The sequence below is a fragment of the Calliopsis andreniformis genome, chromosome 1, assembly GCF_051401765.1.
Source record: "Calliopsis andreniformis isolate RMS-2024a chromosome 1, iyCalAndr_principal, whole genome shotgun sequence".
Lineage (NCBI taxonomy): Eukaryota > Metazoa > Arthropoda > Insecta > Hymenoptera > Andrenidae > Calliopsis > Calliopsis andreniformis.
Window position 1 is genome coordinate 1920360 of NC_135062.1, and position 17992 is coordinate 1938351.

The following is a 17992-nucleotide window of genomic DNA, read 5'->3' on the forward strand; positions in this document are numbered from 1 at the left end:
GATACATTGTGTACTCAGTTTGCAGTAAAAAAGAAAAAGAAAATAGAAACGTCTTTACCCTAATTTTATTGGTTCAAATTAAAATAAGACATTTTGTACCACTTTGTACTTAAGTTACGATAAAACAGAAAATTAATTTTCGCAGGCCTAGTTGTATTGATGCAATCTTTATAACTGCACATATAACCTACATCTTTATTCATCCTGAATTATATATTTAGTAAGAGTCTCTAAGTTAATACTAATATCACAGTTTATAAAATTCTGGCTCTTCTCTTTTGGTATAGACACAGGCACGTTCACGCCAGCACACGTCGCAATGGCATTGAATTCAGGTTAATTTTGTCGATTGTATCGCAAAAAATGCTAAGATTCGCCATGTCCGGCCATGTTCTTAAGTATAGTCTTGGCGATACAAAAATCAAGGGAGTGGATCAACTGTATAAACTGTGACTTAACTACATTTCTAGCAGGGTGAGTATAAGCTTATTCAAAATTCCCTATATCTAGTTCTAACAGATTCAATGCTGGTTCCTGTATCTTTAAATTGTTAAAATTTTTACTTTCGTCTTACTAGAAGGACACTAAAAAGGATAGAATAGAATAGAATACTTATCCTGATAATAAAACGGAATGATTAAGAATGCTAAAACCAAATAATATGTGAAATTAGTGTGTGAGTGCACAACGCGTGTACATTTATGTTGTATGTACATGCACACACGTAAGTAGCTGTCCCCGGTCATATCTGCTTCAATCAGCTTGGGTTATACGATCCTGTTTTTTAACGCCAAGTTCCGTTGTTAATAATCTGTCATTCTATGGTTTAATAGCAAGCGAACATTATACATACATACATAATTAGCAAATGTATCAATTTTCGAGAAGTTAGAATTAAGCGTTTAGTAACAAATTCGAGTGGTTCCATTTAAGTATTGATACATATTCTGTGTATAATGCTGATCACGGTACGCGTGATATGTACGGATAAATGCGTATAGATAGGTCCGATCTGTGGAATGGATGCTTAATAAGTTCCGTTCCGCGTTGCTTGTAGTCGCTTCTTACTAACTGTTTTTGCTACGTTTTCAATTGTTAATGGTAAGTTCAATTATCATCTACCATCTATTCAATTCCATTTCACTTAGTATATTTTATCATTTTGTCTATTTTGAGCTGTACCTATCTACAATGTGAGATATCTTTTACATTGTTTTGTTGTAGCAGCGATTGTCTTTGTACGTCATCTGTAGATAAATATCTGTTACATACATCCCTTATTTTTAAAATTCACGTATCACTTATATTCGAATATTTTCATATTTCCACACCTTTGATTATTATTCGAATATTTCATTTAATTTGAAATTAAATATTTTCCTTCATTATTCCTGTTTCTTGACAGTCTGTGAAGTAGTGAACATACTTTTTTTAGTTTGTTCTATTCTTTTTACAGTGTTGTAATTTCTGGTGTAGATTTAATGGAAATAACATTATTAAGTCTTGATTTATACATGGAAATTCAAAATTTAGTATAGTTGCATGAAATATACAATTTCAATTGTATTTTATGTTTGATAAGTACGTACAATGAATATTTTTTATATAAAGTGTTTACAAACAGTTTTAATAGATACAGATATAGAATAATAATTATATGATATCAGTAAATTTAAAATTTATTAGTCCATTAAAGAATATTCCAGTTTATTCTTTTTGTTCCATAGAACGTGGGAATATTATTTGCAATGTTTTATTAAGGTCATGACAAAAGACTGTAACACATTTTACATAAATTATATTTTTGGTAAGTCATATTTAATATTTCATTAAACTATTACAAAATTAAAAGAAAATTTGATAATAAATTTTTGAATTCTGCTTACGTATCATTCTTTTGAATATCTTATCTTTTTGAAGGTTTTTAAATATTGGCTTGTATAGTGTGATACATAGTACATAGTGATATAGTAATAATTGATGATATATTCACTTAACAAATGAAAATAAGTTCATAATTAAGAAACTAAGGCTCATATCGAATTGACTTTTCTTTCCCTTTTTCATTGAAAATTATCTTTTAAATTTTCCTTCAGCTATAACTAATTTCCTATATATTTTTAATTAATAAATTCAAAGTGTAACAGATAAACATTAAGGTATTAAAAGGAATTGTAAGGGAGTACAAACAAAATCTAAAATGTTCTATGCTAACATGTTTAATCTGCTTCTACTTTGTAATAGTAAAACTTTAAAGTTAATGATAAAGTTTTGAGATAAAGATAAAGTAGTATGTATTAGTGACACATTGAAATAGATTATTGACCTGAATTTTTCAGATGTTCAAAAAGATATATAACACCTGGAAGAATTTAAGGAAAGTTAAAATGTAATGTCGTTCTGATTAATTTTTAATAGGATTAACAAGTTCAGAACCATTCTACAATATCTTCTTTTAGGTTCTTTTGGGTGTAAAATACATACGTATTTATTATATCTTAAACCTTATCATAGGAAATAATATATTATTGGTATACCAGGTAAGCTTGAAACTTATGTGCTCAGGTCTCCAGTTTCCTTGGTATATTATAATGCAGGGTGATCCTCTTGCTAAGAGACTCAAAGGACAATGCTGCCATAGAAACATTGTAGCAGAAAAATGCATAAAAGTACTATGAGTCTCTCATATCACAATAGAGCCTTGCTGCGATGTTTTTACAGTGGCACTGTTTGAGTCTATTAGCAAGACGATTACCCTGTGTAATAGTATTATTATATTATTAAGTACCTTTTTGAAGTTTATCTAATTATAAATTTTAATACTATTCAAAAATTCTGAATACTATATGTAGCCCTGAAAAAGGTTTTCAACTCTTAGTATATTCTGCATTTATCATAATCTTTGTCAAGGCTTTTAAATAATGTAAATGTTAATTACTAATGTTTTTTGCCTATTTTCCTCAAGCTTTTGTAGATATTATACATATGTTTTGGAATGCTCTTAAAATTCTAATAAATAGTGCATGTGCAGTTCACTAGCTTTAATGATTTCATTTCATTCGTGAAATAGGTTTTTAACCTTTTACAATTTTGTAGAATTTTTATATCTTCATAACAATAGAACCAAAAAAGATACAACAAAATGTGTTAACTAATGTTCTGTAATATATCTATAAAATTATGTGGTCTTTTGTATTAATTTTAAGATAGTATAGCAAAACAAAAGCAGGTTAAATGTGTTTTGATGGAATACTTTATTTTGAGTTCTTTTACTATTGCTATAAATCATTCAAGTACAATTTGATAACTTGTACTATTGATATAAAAATAAAGTAATATTATTGATATAAAAAATTATCAGTTATTGGGAATATTTATAAATATTTCTTAGGAACAGTTTTTAAAATAAATTCATTAAGTGAAAACAGTCATATGTACATATATTTAACAAAAATAGAAAACTACCTTTCATAAAAATAAATGATCATAAAAGCAAATGTTAAATTTTGATTTCTTCTTTCATTGAAAGCAATAATTTTCTATTTATGTTATTATTATTTATATATTATCATGAACTATGTTGTTATTTAAAATATCAATCTTGTTTGAAATGCAAATGATATTTAATTTCATTTATTTATAAAATAATTTGTAATGTTTTACAAATGTGAAGATTAACAACTATATATTGTATACAGATTACTGCGATTCTAAAAGGATTATTGTTTTGAACAAATATTATAGACAGACATTTTTTTTATAACCATGGAATCATCAGACAGGAAAAATGTTTATCTTACAAAAACTAGCGATAATTCTTTAAATTCTGGAATAAGAGATACAATGATTGTTGGTCAAACAAACATGACATCAGGTAAAACTTCATTAGATAATTAAACTTCTCCATAAATATTTTTAAATTGTATAATCTTTTTATTTATAGAATGTGGTGAACCTGTAATAAAACCTGGCAATGTTTCTAATGTTTCAAATAATCAAACGAAATGGTCGAATATGCAGAGTAAAAATTTTATTATTAATGCAGTACCAGTTAAAAATGAAGTAAGTTCACTGTGCGTAATATACAAGATGTCCTAGAATTGGTGATTTAAGCGGGAAGAGGGTGATTTTAAAACGAAATATGATATCAAAAAGTTTTATTTTATATGTTTAATTTATTTTTTCATGTACCCCCATTTACCCCCCTTTCTGTTCATATCATCAGATCTGAGACAACCTGTATTTGAAAATAGATATGATGCAGTGTACATGATAATTGAATAATTGTATTGTTGTATTACCAGATTGTACATCTGGAAGATGGAGCAAATTGCAATAAGAAAATGCATTATTATGATAGACATTATGTGGGCCATGACGAAACAGAGAAACCAACACGTAGAGGAACAAAGAGATACAGAGATAAAGATGCACCTAAAAGAGCATTGTACGTGTTAACACATTGCTTAATGTTTGAACCCTGTTGTTTATCAGTATTATTTCAGGTCAGCATTTTTCTATTTTTGCCAAGAATTACGTGGAAAAATGAGAGAATTACACCCAGAAATGGGAGTAGGTGATATTGCCAAAGAGTTGGGTAAATTGTGGATGAGTACGGATCTCCAAACTAAATCAAAATACATGGCAATAGCAGAAGAGGATAGAGCCAGATATGAAAGAGTATGTAAACTTTGTTTTATTTTTTAATGAAATATTTGTTGTAAACAGTAACTAAACATTTAAGATTTTAATTATTTTAATTCTCTAACAATTAGGAAATAATTGCGTATAACAAAAGAGTAAAAAACTATGATTCTGAAGAAGTTGGACCTGTGTAAGTTTGTGAATGAATTAAGAAAATGAGGATAATGTACTTTGTCCTAAATCAAGCACTCGCCAATTGAAAAGATGTAACAGTTTTACTAATTGTAGTATTATCAATCGTACATGTTATGTACACTGTTAATATTGACCTAAAAGAACAATTACTTTCAACATAAAATTTGGTTACAATATTGGAAAGAATTATTATTTGATGTTAATTTGATATTTTCTTGTGAATAACGTGTGCTATTATATTTACAAATGATATATCTAATACAAGTAATTAATATTAATATCAATAATAATAATAACGAACCTATAATGCAGATAATAATAATATTATTATTATAAATTATATTAATGATAATCTATATTGCTATTAAACATGTTATACAACTGGAGCACAATAGTAAGTAAAAGTCAAGCAGAGTGAGCTGTGTACAGTGCACTTGTCTTGTCTAATTGCGCATTATCCATGTTTATAATGATAAATCTAGATATCAGGGACTATTTATATTTAAAACCCTGTATAGAATCCATATATTCCATGTATTTTGTTCTTTTTTCAATAAAGGTAAAATCATTTAAAGTATTATAATTTTTATATATTTGCCTTTATTCTTAAATTAGTTTTTTACATTACACTATTTTATAATCCTAATGTCCGTATCAAACTTCATAGTGTATTATTATTAATTTTGTTCACCGTTTCTGTAAAATTATACACCAATTTCCTTGATCATAGTATTGTTCTTCTACTCTAAAGGCAGAAACTTCTAAACATAATTGCAGCAATTCATTTTCTTCAAAAACATGATAGTATCTCAAGAAATTGCCTCCTCCTTTCCTCTTCCATGGAACGAGCATATCCGTATACGTAAATTTCGTGCGATTTTCATGTACTGGCAATTCTATGTTATATTTCCTTAATTTTTGTGTACATAAACTTTTATTTTCCTTTTTATTTAAATTATATTTCAGGTAAGCTGTTTGAGTACAATTTCTGTCTTGTTCTTTTGCCCACACATAAATTAAACATTTTCCATTTATTCTAAGAATTCGTGCCAATTCCGTAATTGCTTGTTTCCTTCTTTCATGAGTTGAAAGATGATGAATTACTGCTATACTTATTGCTGCATCAATGCTTTCATCTTTATATGGCAAATACAAACAATCGGATAGAAATACCTCGAATCCTTTACTATGACAGATCTTTATTAAATTTTGACTTCGATCACATCCAACCTATTGGTTTTGAATAACGTAAATAAGCTCATAATAATTTGTTCTGCACAGGCTTTAAGCTTTAGTAATCTGGTACATAGTAAAATTAAGCAATAAAAGCAAATAAAAGTAGTATTCACCTTAAATATATTTTTTCCATCGTGGAGATATTTACCATTCCCGCAACCTACATCTAATAGAATATCACCCGGACTCAAGGATGAAAGAAATTTGGAAACATTTGGCCATTGCTTATGTCTTGTTTCATCAAAATGATTTGAAATTTGATCATAGACCTGTATATAAATTAATTTAATAGTACTCTATAAATAAACCAGTATCAAATATAGAAACATTCGTATTTTTACATACTTCATGCACGTAAGAATGTTCAATTCCTATAGCTATTTCATTATTAATAGCTTTAGTAGCATAATTTTGTTTTGTGTCACAATAGTCCGGGAAAGTACAGCAACAGGCACCCCTACGTACTTTCCGAAATGTGAGTGATGTCCTTATCTCTCTTGGTTGTATTGTAATTTCATTTTCAGTTTCTATTATGTCACTATGTCGAGAACAAATTCCATGTGACCATGCATATCGAGCTTCTCCTGACATAATTAATAATGACCGAGGAGGCAAAGTTATAGAGATTTTTTTATCTACTTGTTTGAAATCCATAACACATTGTGAACCCAGTGATAGAGATAGTATACTATCTTCGAAAACACTATGTGTATCAATATGTGAAGGAATCCCTTAAATTATAAAATATTCTAATTATACTACATAGAATTTTATAATGAAATAATTTTCTAATAAAAAAAAAACTTTATAAATCATACCTTGACCTGGCAAGTAACGATTAATTGTTAATTGATCATATTCATATGGTACATCATGGTATTTTTTGAATAATGCTTGTAAAAATTGATAGTCTTGAGGAATAGGTGCAATTGGTTTATCAAGATCTACTGTATTTGAATTGTATAAAAATTCATATCCATAATGTTTTACTTTTCTATTTTTCAAATCGGATGAATCTAACATTAACAAAATGAACCTATTAATTTTTCATAAATCTGTAATTTGTAATAATTGATACTATTTCTTATTATTAGTACTGTTTCTTGATATTTCTAAAAATGATAAAATGAGCATTACCTTTGTAATTCCAATTAATTGTGTTTAATAAAATTTTTTCTTCTTCTTCAGTTATTATATTCTCTATTAATCTAAACCCAGGAGGTATATAGGCAAATATTTGCTGACTTACATCTGGAACTGAAATAAAATTATGATATACTTTGTGTGATCTTTGAATGTACCCTTAGTCTAAGAAAATATAGACTAGTTTTCAAATATATTAAAATATTGATGCATGTATGTACATGAAACGGAACAATGACTACGAAACTAAACAAAAGCAAAATGTATTCTATGTTAAATTCATCTTAAAGTGTACGTATTATGTAGAAAATTTACAACTACTTGACACATAAGTTTATCAAATATTTTTATTCTAAAAATTATATTCATAACTTTGAAGCATTACTATTGCTTCAACCATTCAAGCATAAAACATATTTTATTACATTTAAATGTAAGGAAATTTTGTATATAATATATTCTGTTTAAATTTAAAAGAAAATTATAGTTCATACCTGATTCTGTAAAAGATGCATATAATAATGTATTTTGTCCATTAATATGTATACAACCATGAATTAGATTGTAAATACGTATAGCATCTTCAACCGAATCAAATTTAATGAAACAATATGATTTATTTGGCAGCATTATTATCTTATATCTACTGATCAATGGATTTATAATATTTTCTAATGAGTCCCTTTGGAGTCCAGTGGCCAAACCAGCATTACAAATCATCACAAACTATAAAAAAATATGAAAATATTTACTTTTTTCATAATGTTAAAAGAATTCTGTAAATTGTGTTATTATATTAACTACATATTAACCTCTGTAGGGTTATCACAACATTTAATATTCAAATCCCTGTAAAGTCTATGATAAGCTCGTTTCTGTTTACGATAGCTTTTTTTAATTAATTTTTTATCCATTATTTCCAAGAATATCAAGCAGTATTAAATTACTTAATATTCTACAAAAAAAACATCATCATAAATCATTTCAAAATGTATGTAGTATGTAGTATATGTGTCCCATGGAAGTCCTTTGGAAAACATTAGGAGTAGTGCTTGAATAATATATATTTTTACTAACAATAAATACGGAAAATATACAATCTCATAACACCTGAAACAATGTATAAACATTTGCAGATACATACATAATTTAAATAAAAAATATTGTTTACGAATTGTTAATGGTGTACATAAATATATATTTTTGCAGTAACTAATTTCTGGTAGCTAACCTAACTTTTACGCAAATAGATATTAGAAACCAAGTAACCTTCTACTCTCTCTTCGACTTCGATTTTAATCATAGTGAATCGCATAGGATAGGAGTATAGGATTTTTAGGCTGTATTCCGAAATTAGCTGACAGCGCTGAAAATGCTGCAAATACGTTCCGAATTTCAAAGTAGCGTGCTGACTTGTCACTATTTTGTACTACCTTTTCACATAAGTCGATCCTAGGGAACTGCTCATTTCAACAAACGCTCTCATACCCAAACAACTCATGTAACACCGATTAAAGCTGTCAATTCTGTTACCGTTCTTCTATCAATTAACGAAATGGCGGATTTTCATTGCAGTTATAAGGGAGATTGCCAATGCTCTCGGGTGGTAATTTTATATGTTAATCGGTAGCAAGCTAATTTTAAGTTATATTCTTAACGAAAGAATCTGATGAAAGTGACATAAAATATGATAGAATTGGTCCTAAATATGATTATTTAGGACCTAAATATGATTATTTAGGACCAATGAAGATGTATGAGAAAACGATTTACATTACTTTAAGCTAACATACTGAAGAAAAAGTAAAGGGGGTGCAATTAAAGGCAACAAAGGTGCAACTTTTCTGTGCAATCAGATATATGAAAAAAGCAGTATTTTAGAAGATATCGGTGTGTTTTCATGTCTGAAATTTGGAGTGTTGTTTTTATTTTTTTTTTCTGGAAAAACTGTGAAGATGCAATTTAAAAAAAAAGTATTTCAGAGGGTAGGCTAGTATTTTTTTTTTCAAAGTTAGTACCTTTGCTCCGCGCGCGCACGCGCACGTGTATGTGTAGAAGCTGGTGAACTTCCATTCGTACGTACATTTCGTGGCCCTTCATGTCGATCTCTTTCCAATTTACGTATATAGTTTGATAGTTAACCGCTAGGAACGCTCCTATCGAATCCGTCTCGCTTTTCTATCGAGAGCATTGGCAATCTCCCTACTCATCTCTGGTTACAGTATTTGGCAGACCTCTAGGGGATTTATTTCTAGGGTCTCCAAAGAATATGTGAGACTGAAGTTAATTCTTCAAAACAACAACTTTATTAAAAACTTTGTAAAATGTAAATATAAGAATGTGATTAACAAATCTTTTGTTCCTTTTTCCTAGAATTCCAGGTATCGATCAAACATTTTGTGTCTTGTTATCTAATAAAACGATAACGTTCTTTTAACATTTGAATCTTCAATAACTGCAACTTCGTATCAAGGAGTGTCGCCACGGTCGCCACAAGTACAACTGCAATGAAAATTCACCATTTCATTAATCGATAGAAGAACGGTAACAAAGTTGACAGTCTGTAGTCGGTGTTATATGAGTTGTTTGTGCCGTGAGAGCGTTCGCTACGACGAAGTAACAGTGTAATCTAAAAAATGGCATTGATGTGCGGACGTGTTGTTCTGAAGACATGCCGACGTACATTTTCTTATAATGCTGTAAACCGTGCAAAGCGTAAAAGTAAATTATTCTTACTTTCTTCAATAACTTGTAACCTATTATCGAATTAACTCACTTTGCGTTTCCTTATTACGTAATATGATAATACATTTTTTAATGTCATATTATATTTTAATTTTGTGGTAAGTATAAATAGCATATTTATTTGTAATCACTTTTTCTTATAGCTTTTACTGATCCATTGGATCATGCTACTGGACTGGAGAAACGAGAATTACTAGCTGCAGCTGCTGGTAATTTTGTAAGTTTCTGTGCCTACAAGTTTAGAGTTATAAGACTCTTTCTATGCAATAAATGTTATTTTTTATATTTTAACAAGTAGAAACAAATATTTTATATTATTATTTGTATTATTAGATTTTGTATTACTTATGTAAATTTTTTATTATACTTTTGTTCATTTCATAACCATAATAATTTTCCTTTATAATATCTATAATCTTAAAATCTTTTTAAATTAATAAAATACTTTGTATTTAATATTTTTTTAATTATTTAACAATTTTAAATGGAAACATATTTGATTTGTCCTGAACAATAAAATAAATATATTTAAATGTGTATAGTAAGCAAATTTATTTTGAACAAAAAGATACAGTTTCATTATTTCTACTCAATAAGTTTCTAATTGATGTTTTTAATAAAGAGTACATTAGATTATATTCAACAGTTAAATATTTAATTAAAAAACCTAACTTTCTGTGGTTTCTGTTTGTAGGATCCATATCATATGAAAGCTATAAAAATATGTCCCACCAGCACGAAGGAATCACCAAATTTAGTACCTAGTGCATTCAAAAGTCGTATTATTGGGTGTGTTTGTGAACAGGACACTTGTCATGTAAATTGGATGTGGTTACATAATGGTCAGACACGTCGTTGTGAATGTGGTCATTGGTTCAAACTTAAAGAAGTAGCACCTCTTTAATGGCATTTCAAGATAAAATAGTACATTATTTGAAACATAGAATTAACATTATATAACAGAAACTGTTTTATTTATTACCCTTCCACCTTCTATCTGTTTTATATGTTAATGTAATGTTGCGATGAAGGCAAGAACTGTTTATGAATGTATAAACAGTACCTATTAGTAATGGGTTAAGAATAAATTTATGTAATAATTAAGAATTCAGTATTACAACTCCATGTAAAATATAAATTTAGTATGTAATTTTATTATTGAAAAAAAAAAGATTTATAAGCATAAAAAATGGTGCAATGGAAAGGTATTCTGATAGCAGCAGAGTTTCTGTAATTATTAGTCTTTTTCTTAGATCATATACCAGGAGTAGTTTATGGGGGGAGTGGATCAACTGTAGACATAGTTACCCATGTTAAGTTCACACTTCAAGTATATTTACATTACCAAGTAACTTTAATACAGATCATACGTTCACATTTACATGAAAACTCAAAAATTTGTTCTATTATATTGCGCAGTGACTTAAACAGTTGTTCTGCAATTGCTCCTTACTGCCCTATAATTACTTTTAATTGCTTACTCGTAGTTTTCGAAAACTTTCGAAAAAATAATCATCCTATTAACGTTAAGTTGACAGTACATAGAAGTTTACAATTTTACACTTTTCTAAAAAATTGCTCTATTTCATTGCAGAATGGCTTAAATAATTGCTCCTTTCTTGCTCTTTATTGCTCTGTAATTACTTTTAATTGCTTAGCTGTATTTTTGCGAGGAATGGACAAAAAACCATCACGCGGTTATTATTTTAAAAAGGATTAGCTTCTCCTTATTGTTGTACCATCTCCAATTATTAATGATCAGAACAGTACTGCTTGACAACAAAAATATTATGTATCTCAATGTTACTCTACTAAGAACTATATTCAAACTCTATTCTACATTTTGTCTGTTTCTTCCTTTTCCATTCAAAAGATTTAGTTGCTTTAGATAATTTATTGCAATAAAACAGAATAAGATAGAGTAAGTTTTCGAGTTTTTATGCGAATGAGAACTTATGATCTGTATTATAGGTACTTAGGATTTGCGCATGCGCGCCTGGAAGTTACTAGATTTCTGTTTCATACTTTTATTTATGAAATCTGTTGTTAATTGATCTAATTATTGCTTATTAAGGACTGAGCAATTAATTCTATGCAAAGAGCAATTTTCTGATAGCATGTGTAGACCGTTTTGTACATTATTTTAAAAATTTCGTGATGTTAAATGTTCGTTGTCATCTCATAAAAGTCCCTAGATTACCCCAAAAAGTTTTCTGGAAATATCTCGAAAACTAAAAGTAAGCGTTTAAAAGTAATTGATGAAGAATTATGGGCAATTAAAGAACAACTTTTTAAACTATGTTTTATTTAGATTGGTTACTACTGTTGCATACAATATAGGGATTTTTGGGAATGGGAAATGTTCACGCCCGTGAAGCTCCAAAGCACTCTGTTCGCAAAAATAATTTAGACAATTTACGACTCAAACGTGAATGATTATACTTTGTAAAGCAAGAAGTGTGAAAATGCGTCTAATCAGACTGATGCGTAATATAAGCGTACAAAATAATGGCTTTTTCAAATCAAACAAATACATCTTGTTGATTTTTCCAAAATACTTAGTTACTAAAAACCAATGAGAATATTATTTAATAATTAATAAATTCCTATTGATTATCACTGACGTCATCGTTTATCGATCGTTTATCTTACGAGTACATTACATCTTGGCAATGAGTCTATTTTCTTAGAGAGAGGGGAAAAAGATGAAGTTTTTATGTTTAATAAAATGTTTCTAAGCAAATATTGATTTATTAATTCATTACCTGAAATATTCTATCAGTAGTTTAGTAGAGACTTGCGTCAAGCATACGCACCACGAGTGGTGGGGATAACTGGCGAGAATTTATCTATACATGAGGGTGTGAAGAGAAGATGTTGGAACTTTTGAGCTTTTTACAAGTATCTTAGAAGATGTTTTCTTCATGGGTGTTGATTTCTTATAACTCTATAAACCTTCACCTACGTATTGATGCAAATATTAATGAAATTAGTGTATGCATTATCGAAAAAATAGCATATTAAGCGGCTCGTGTGCCGGAAAATGGGTGGTAATATTCTAGGAATATGTCTGTAAGAATCGAAACAGCTATATCACTAGCTGTGTTAGAGCGAGAAAGATAGACTTATGTAAATTTGCGCGAACGAAAAAGATGTTAAATGCGATTTTCCTAGTCCTAAATCAATTTAAAAGTGTGTCGACATTGTTTGATTGAAGTGATTGGTAACATATCAGGAGTTTTAGCAGAGATTCGCGCCAAGTATGAATGAATAATACGAATAATATCGTGAAACTTCTTGTTAATAAATGTATTTTTATTAGATAAATAAAAATGTTTATAAACTAGCAGTGTTATTTTTAGTAATCGTGTACTGATTGTCGGTTTTTTTTAAATTGCTGTGATTATTATTTTAAATCGGGTAAATTTGATGATTATATGATTTTCGTTTGACAGTTTGTTGAGATAGAGGTTATGTATCTGAGTTTTATTATCTCTATAACTGTGTACTTTAAATGAAAGTAATAAAGGAATTTATATGTTTTGAGTTTAATTTATTAATTAAATTTATTTTATGGTTTCAGTTATTTACGCATAAGCATTATTTATGCGCTTATCAGTTTTTATATTTATAAATAGTTGAAGTAGAAATGTTTGTAATAAAATAGAAATATCATACACACATTCTGAATTAGAATAACAGCCCCAACTATGTATCAGCGTTACAATAGTCATACTAAGTAGAAAGGATTGGAAAGAAAAATCATAGGTATATGTGACCTGATCTATGAAAAGGGGGCTTACGTGCGAAATCAAGTTATCGAGAAAACAGCTGTTAAAGGTAAACAATTCGCTTCGTCAGTTTCTCATTAGTTGTTTCCTTTTCTCCGCGTTGCCAGGTGTCTAACTACAGGGTGTCCCAGAATAAGTGTAAGTCCCGCGAAAGGGTGATTCTTGGGGTAATTCTAAGCAACTTTTTCCTTAGCAAAAATTTCTCCCGAGCCTTCGTTAACGAGTTATTAATGAAAAACATCGACCAATCAGAGAGCGCCTATAGCGGGCGGACGGCTGTCCGGTGACAGGCAACAAGCTACGCGTAGTGCACTACTTGCTGTGCTCGAGTCTTGTACAAGAAACTCAAGATCTCTACCTTATTGCTCAATTTCTCTTAAACTAACAGATGGAAAATTATGAAAAAAATCAGGAACACGTTAGCTATTGGGACACATATTATAGACTTTTTTCAGATTTTTTAATTAATTATCCAAGTTGTGAAAAATAAAAAACGAGGAAAAAGAATTTAAAAATGCCGATTTAGTAAAGTAATGGCATAGTAAAAAAACTAAAAAGTAATATTTTCGTAGTTCTTACGGATTGTACGTTATTTTACTGTGTATCAAAACATTGAAAACTGTACAATAATACTTATTTCATAATGAATGGACGAAAATTGGACGTATTAGTTGCTGTAATCGGTACAAAGTACGGAAACATTGATTAAAGATTTGACGGATCTTTTACCTGCACGTAAATGCATTTAGGTACCTAAAATGAGGATCTCCTTTATAAACCACTTGGAAATTAAATTCAATAATTCGCTAACGCGGCGAAAGGTTAGTCTCGGCCAGATATTCGTTGACCAAATGTTTAACGCCAAAAGAGTTCCCCCAGCTCGCTTTTTAACAACGGGCAATTCCATATTTCATCCGTCCGAATGCATCGAAAGGACTTCCATGGTAAACGCGACGCGACCCTTGCGGCCTTCAGTCTCGGGTACCGATGGCTCCTTCGAACTTGCAGGGCAATACCTGTGATCATAAACTACACACTAATTCCATATGCCTTTGCTTTTCCCCATGAATTTGCTTGCGACTTTTTCGACCCGAAGAAGAGCCTACTACTTCCACTAAAAAAGTAACCGAGGAAGATCCAACCTCGTTGGTGTCAATTAACAAATCAAATTCGAGTATCTCGACGAAGCTACAACCCGAGAAGTCGCGTTTGAGGTATGCGAGGGCACGAGGAAAGAGATTTTGGAAAAAATCGCCAGTGTCGATCGTAATTTCGCCGCCGAACTGTGTAACATTTTGTTTTTATTTACGGAATGCCGCAGAACGTTTCAAAATAGTCGGTTGTCGGTCATTAAAAGGTTAAGTGCTCATTTAGTGAAGTGATCAGTGTTAATGACCGCGAAGTGTTGTAACTGCGAGGTGTCTTCTTGTGGTCTTGTATACCTGCGATCAGCGCTACCTGGGCATCATCCCCCAATGATCGGGATCGGCACAACGATCTAATGGAGCAAGTGTTCAAGCAGCAAGTGAATTCCTTTCTGAATGAGTGAGTTTTACCGATAGTAATTACAGTAATGTTGCGGACGAGAGCCGCTCTCGGGTCTGGTCGCGACTCTCGTCCGCGACTGGTTGTCGATTCGGCTTCCTTTGCTCTCGGTCGCCGAGATAATTGGTACACGACCGGAGAAGCAAAAAAAAGGGTCTCGCTCGAGCTCGATGCCCGAAATCAATGACGTCAGAAAAGACAAGGACAGCATTAGGGATTTAATAGGAAAAATTGAAGTTCCTTATTTGCAAACAGATTTTCACGTAAGTAACACCAATCGATTCCTTGTGCTCTCCCGATAAAAATGATATCAAATACGACATGATTCCTATTATTTATAATAAAGATATTTAAATAATAAAGGTTGGAACCCTGCGACGGTTACAGAGAATCGTCAAAGTTACTTTTCTATCAGTTCTTTACGAGCTAAAAATGACAGTAAATGAAGATTTGGCTAACAGAATTTATGTATATTATATTTAATTGATGTCGGAAAGAAGATATTGAAAATAAAAAAATAAAAATTTCTAAACATTTAAAACGGAACTTATATGCTTTTTGTGTTACGCTTTCATTTTCTTAATAATTTCAGTCATTAAATAACTAAACACAAAAATATGAGGGAATAATAGGGAGTTAGTGAATTGGAGAACTTTTCGTAGCATTCTAACATGCTACGACGAGAGCCGTGCTCGTCGAATCAACTACCACTCGCGGATGAGAGTCGCGCTCGGGTCTAGTCGTGCCTGAGAATCGACTACCATTCACGGACGAGAGCAGCGTTCGGGACTGGTCGTGCTTAAAATCGACTACCACTCACGGACGAGAGTCGCGCCCGGGTCTGTTTACATAATGCAATGGCATGACCTTTCGTTCTACAAACCAAGTTTTATGTATCTTTGTTAAAAATAATCGGAATCATGTCGTGTTTGACATCATTTTAATCGGGAGAGCACAAGGAATCGATTGGTGTTACTTGCGTGAAAATCCGTTTGCGAATAAGAAACTTCAATTTCTCCTATTTAAATCCCTAATGCTATCGTTGTTTTTTATGACATCCTTGTTCTCGGGCGTCGAGCTCGAACGCGATGGTTCCAAGAATTGGTTTCTCGGCGGCACGTATCAAACGAGGTAGTGGGGGTAAACCGCGGCTCTCGTCCGTGAAGACGAAACGGCTCTCGTCCGCAACATTACTGTACTCGTATTACTAGAGTCATATTATTAATCTCAATTTATTTAAACATGTTTTGCCTTGGTTCGTCATAATTAAAAAACTAAAAATCAAGGTTTCCGTACTTTTTACCGATTACAGCAACTAATACGTCCAATTTTCGTTCATTCATTATGAAATAAGTATTATTGTACAGTTTTCAATGTTTTGATACACAGTAAAATAACGCACAATCCGTAAGAACTATGAAAACATTGTTTTTTAGTTTTTTTACTATGCTATTACTTTACTAAACCGGCATTTTTAAATTCTTTTTCCTCGTTTTTTATTTTTCACAACTTGGATAATTAATTAAAAAATCTGAAAAAGTCTATAATATGTGTCGCGATAGCTAACGTGTTCCTGATTTTTTTCATAATTTTCCATCTGTTAGTTTAAGAGAAATTGAGCAATAACGTAGAGATCTTGAGTTTCTTGTACAAGACTCGAGCACAGCAAGTAGTGAACACTACGCGTAGCTTGTGGCCTGTCACCGGACAGCCGTCCGCCCGCTATAGGCGCTCTCTGATTGGTCGATGTTTTTCATTAATAACTCGTTAACGAAAGCTCGGAAGAAATTTTCGCTAAGGAAAAAGTTGCTTAGAATTACCCCAGGAATCACCCCTTCTCGGGACTTACAGTTGTTCTGGCACACCCTGTATATTCAAGGACGTCAAGTGTTGTTTCAGCTCGGAATATTATCGTAGTTAATCGCGTTAAGTTGCTAGTTTCGGATTTCTAAACTTTTTGAAAACTAGTTTTCTAAATAATAATGGTTTTTTATCTTATAAACCGATGTACAAAATACTTAATTTATGTACTTGAATCCTAAAATCTCGTGTACAGTCATAAGGACTGATCCGGAATAAAGATTTAATCTCTCTCTCTCTCTCTCCCCCCCCCCTCTCTCTTTATTCCAGATTTTCAAAAAAAATAATTTTTTCGTATTTGTTGTTACGAGACGGGAGGCGAGCAGCGCGAGAGACCGTCGAGGATAGGTATATTTCCAAAGAATATAGTGGTTGATGTGTTGGTTGGTACACGGACGAAACTGATGCGAGATCAGTGAGCCGTTAGGATTATTGTAGACGAGGACGGACCTGATGTAAAATCAGGTAGCCTCTGAGGATAGGTGTGCTTGCGGACGAAACTGATCGGTGATCAGTGAGCCGCAGGAGAGTGAGTTTGTGAACGTACCTGATGCGAAATCAGGGAGTCACTAGGATCAGTTTTACAGACGAACTCAAATTAAATTGAGGTGCTGTTAAGGAGGTTGGCGAATTCGAACAGACGAGCCTGATGCGAAATCAGGGTGCTGTAAGGAAGTTGGATAATGTACAGACGAACCTGGTATCAGGTAGCTGTAGGAAGTAGACGAAACTGATGTAAAAATCAGTTAGCTACAAGATAGGTTAGCTTTCGTGGACGAACTCGAATAAATCGAGGAGCCACTAGGTTGAATGCAGTTTCTTTGGAAGTAAGG

The 17992-nt window shown here is 31.3% G+C and overlaps 3 protein-coding genes across 3 annotated transcripts; 2 read left to right on the top strand and 1 right to left on the bottom strand.

The window, feature by feature from the left end:
* The first annotated feature begins 765 nt into the window (after positions 1-765).
* On the top strand, positions 766-5416 carry LOC143178749 (high mobility group protein B1-like 1). Its single transcript, XM_076377567.1, has 7 exons — positions 766-1101; positions 1728-1807; positions 3699-3874; positions 3944-4062; positions 4305-4447; positions 4506-4680; positions 4776-5416. The coding sequence occupies exons 3-7, from the start codon at positions 3766-3768 to the stop codon at positions 4836-4838; spliced, it is 609 nt and encodes a 202-aa protein (XP_076233682.1). The 5' UTR covers positions 766-1101; positions 1728-1807; positions 3699-3765; the 3' UTR covers positions 4839-5416.
* Positions 5417-8627, bottom strand: LOC143178742 (tRNA (carboxymethyluridine(34)-5-O)-methyltransferase ALKBH8). The gene is made up of 8 exons (XM_076377554.1): positions 8450-8627; positions 8031-8328; positions 7713-7944; positions 7213-7332; positions 6894-7091; positions 6421-6806; positions 6189-6344; positions 5417-6069 (listed from the first exon to the last, which is right to left on the bottom strand). Exons 2-8 carry the CDS (start codon positions 8130-8132, stop codon positions 5527-5529), a joined length of 1737 nt encoding a protein of 578 aa, XP_076233669.1. The 5' UTR covers positions 8133-8328; positions 8450-8627; the 3' UTR covers positions 5417-5526.
* Positions 8628-9779: 1152 nt separating this feature from the next.
* LOC143179835 (cytochrome c oxidase subunit 5B, mitochondrial) lies at positions 9780-11070 on the top strand. The gene is made up of 3 exons (XM_076379227.1): positions 9780-9939; positions 10107-10180; positions 10658-11070. Exons 1-3 carry the CDS (start codon positions 9855-9857, stop codon positions 10865-10867), a joined length of 369 nt encoding a protein of 122 aa, XP_076235342.1. The 5' UTR covers positions 9780-9854; the 3' UTR covers positions 10868-11070.
* Positions 11071-17992: the final 6922 nt, after the last annotated feature.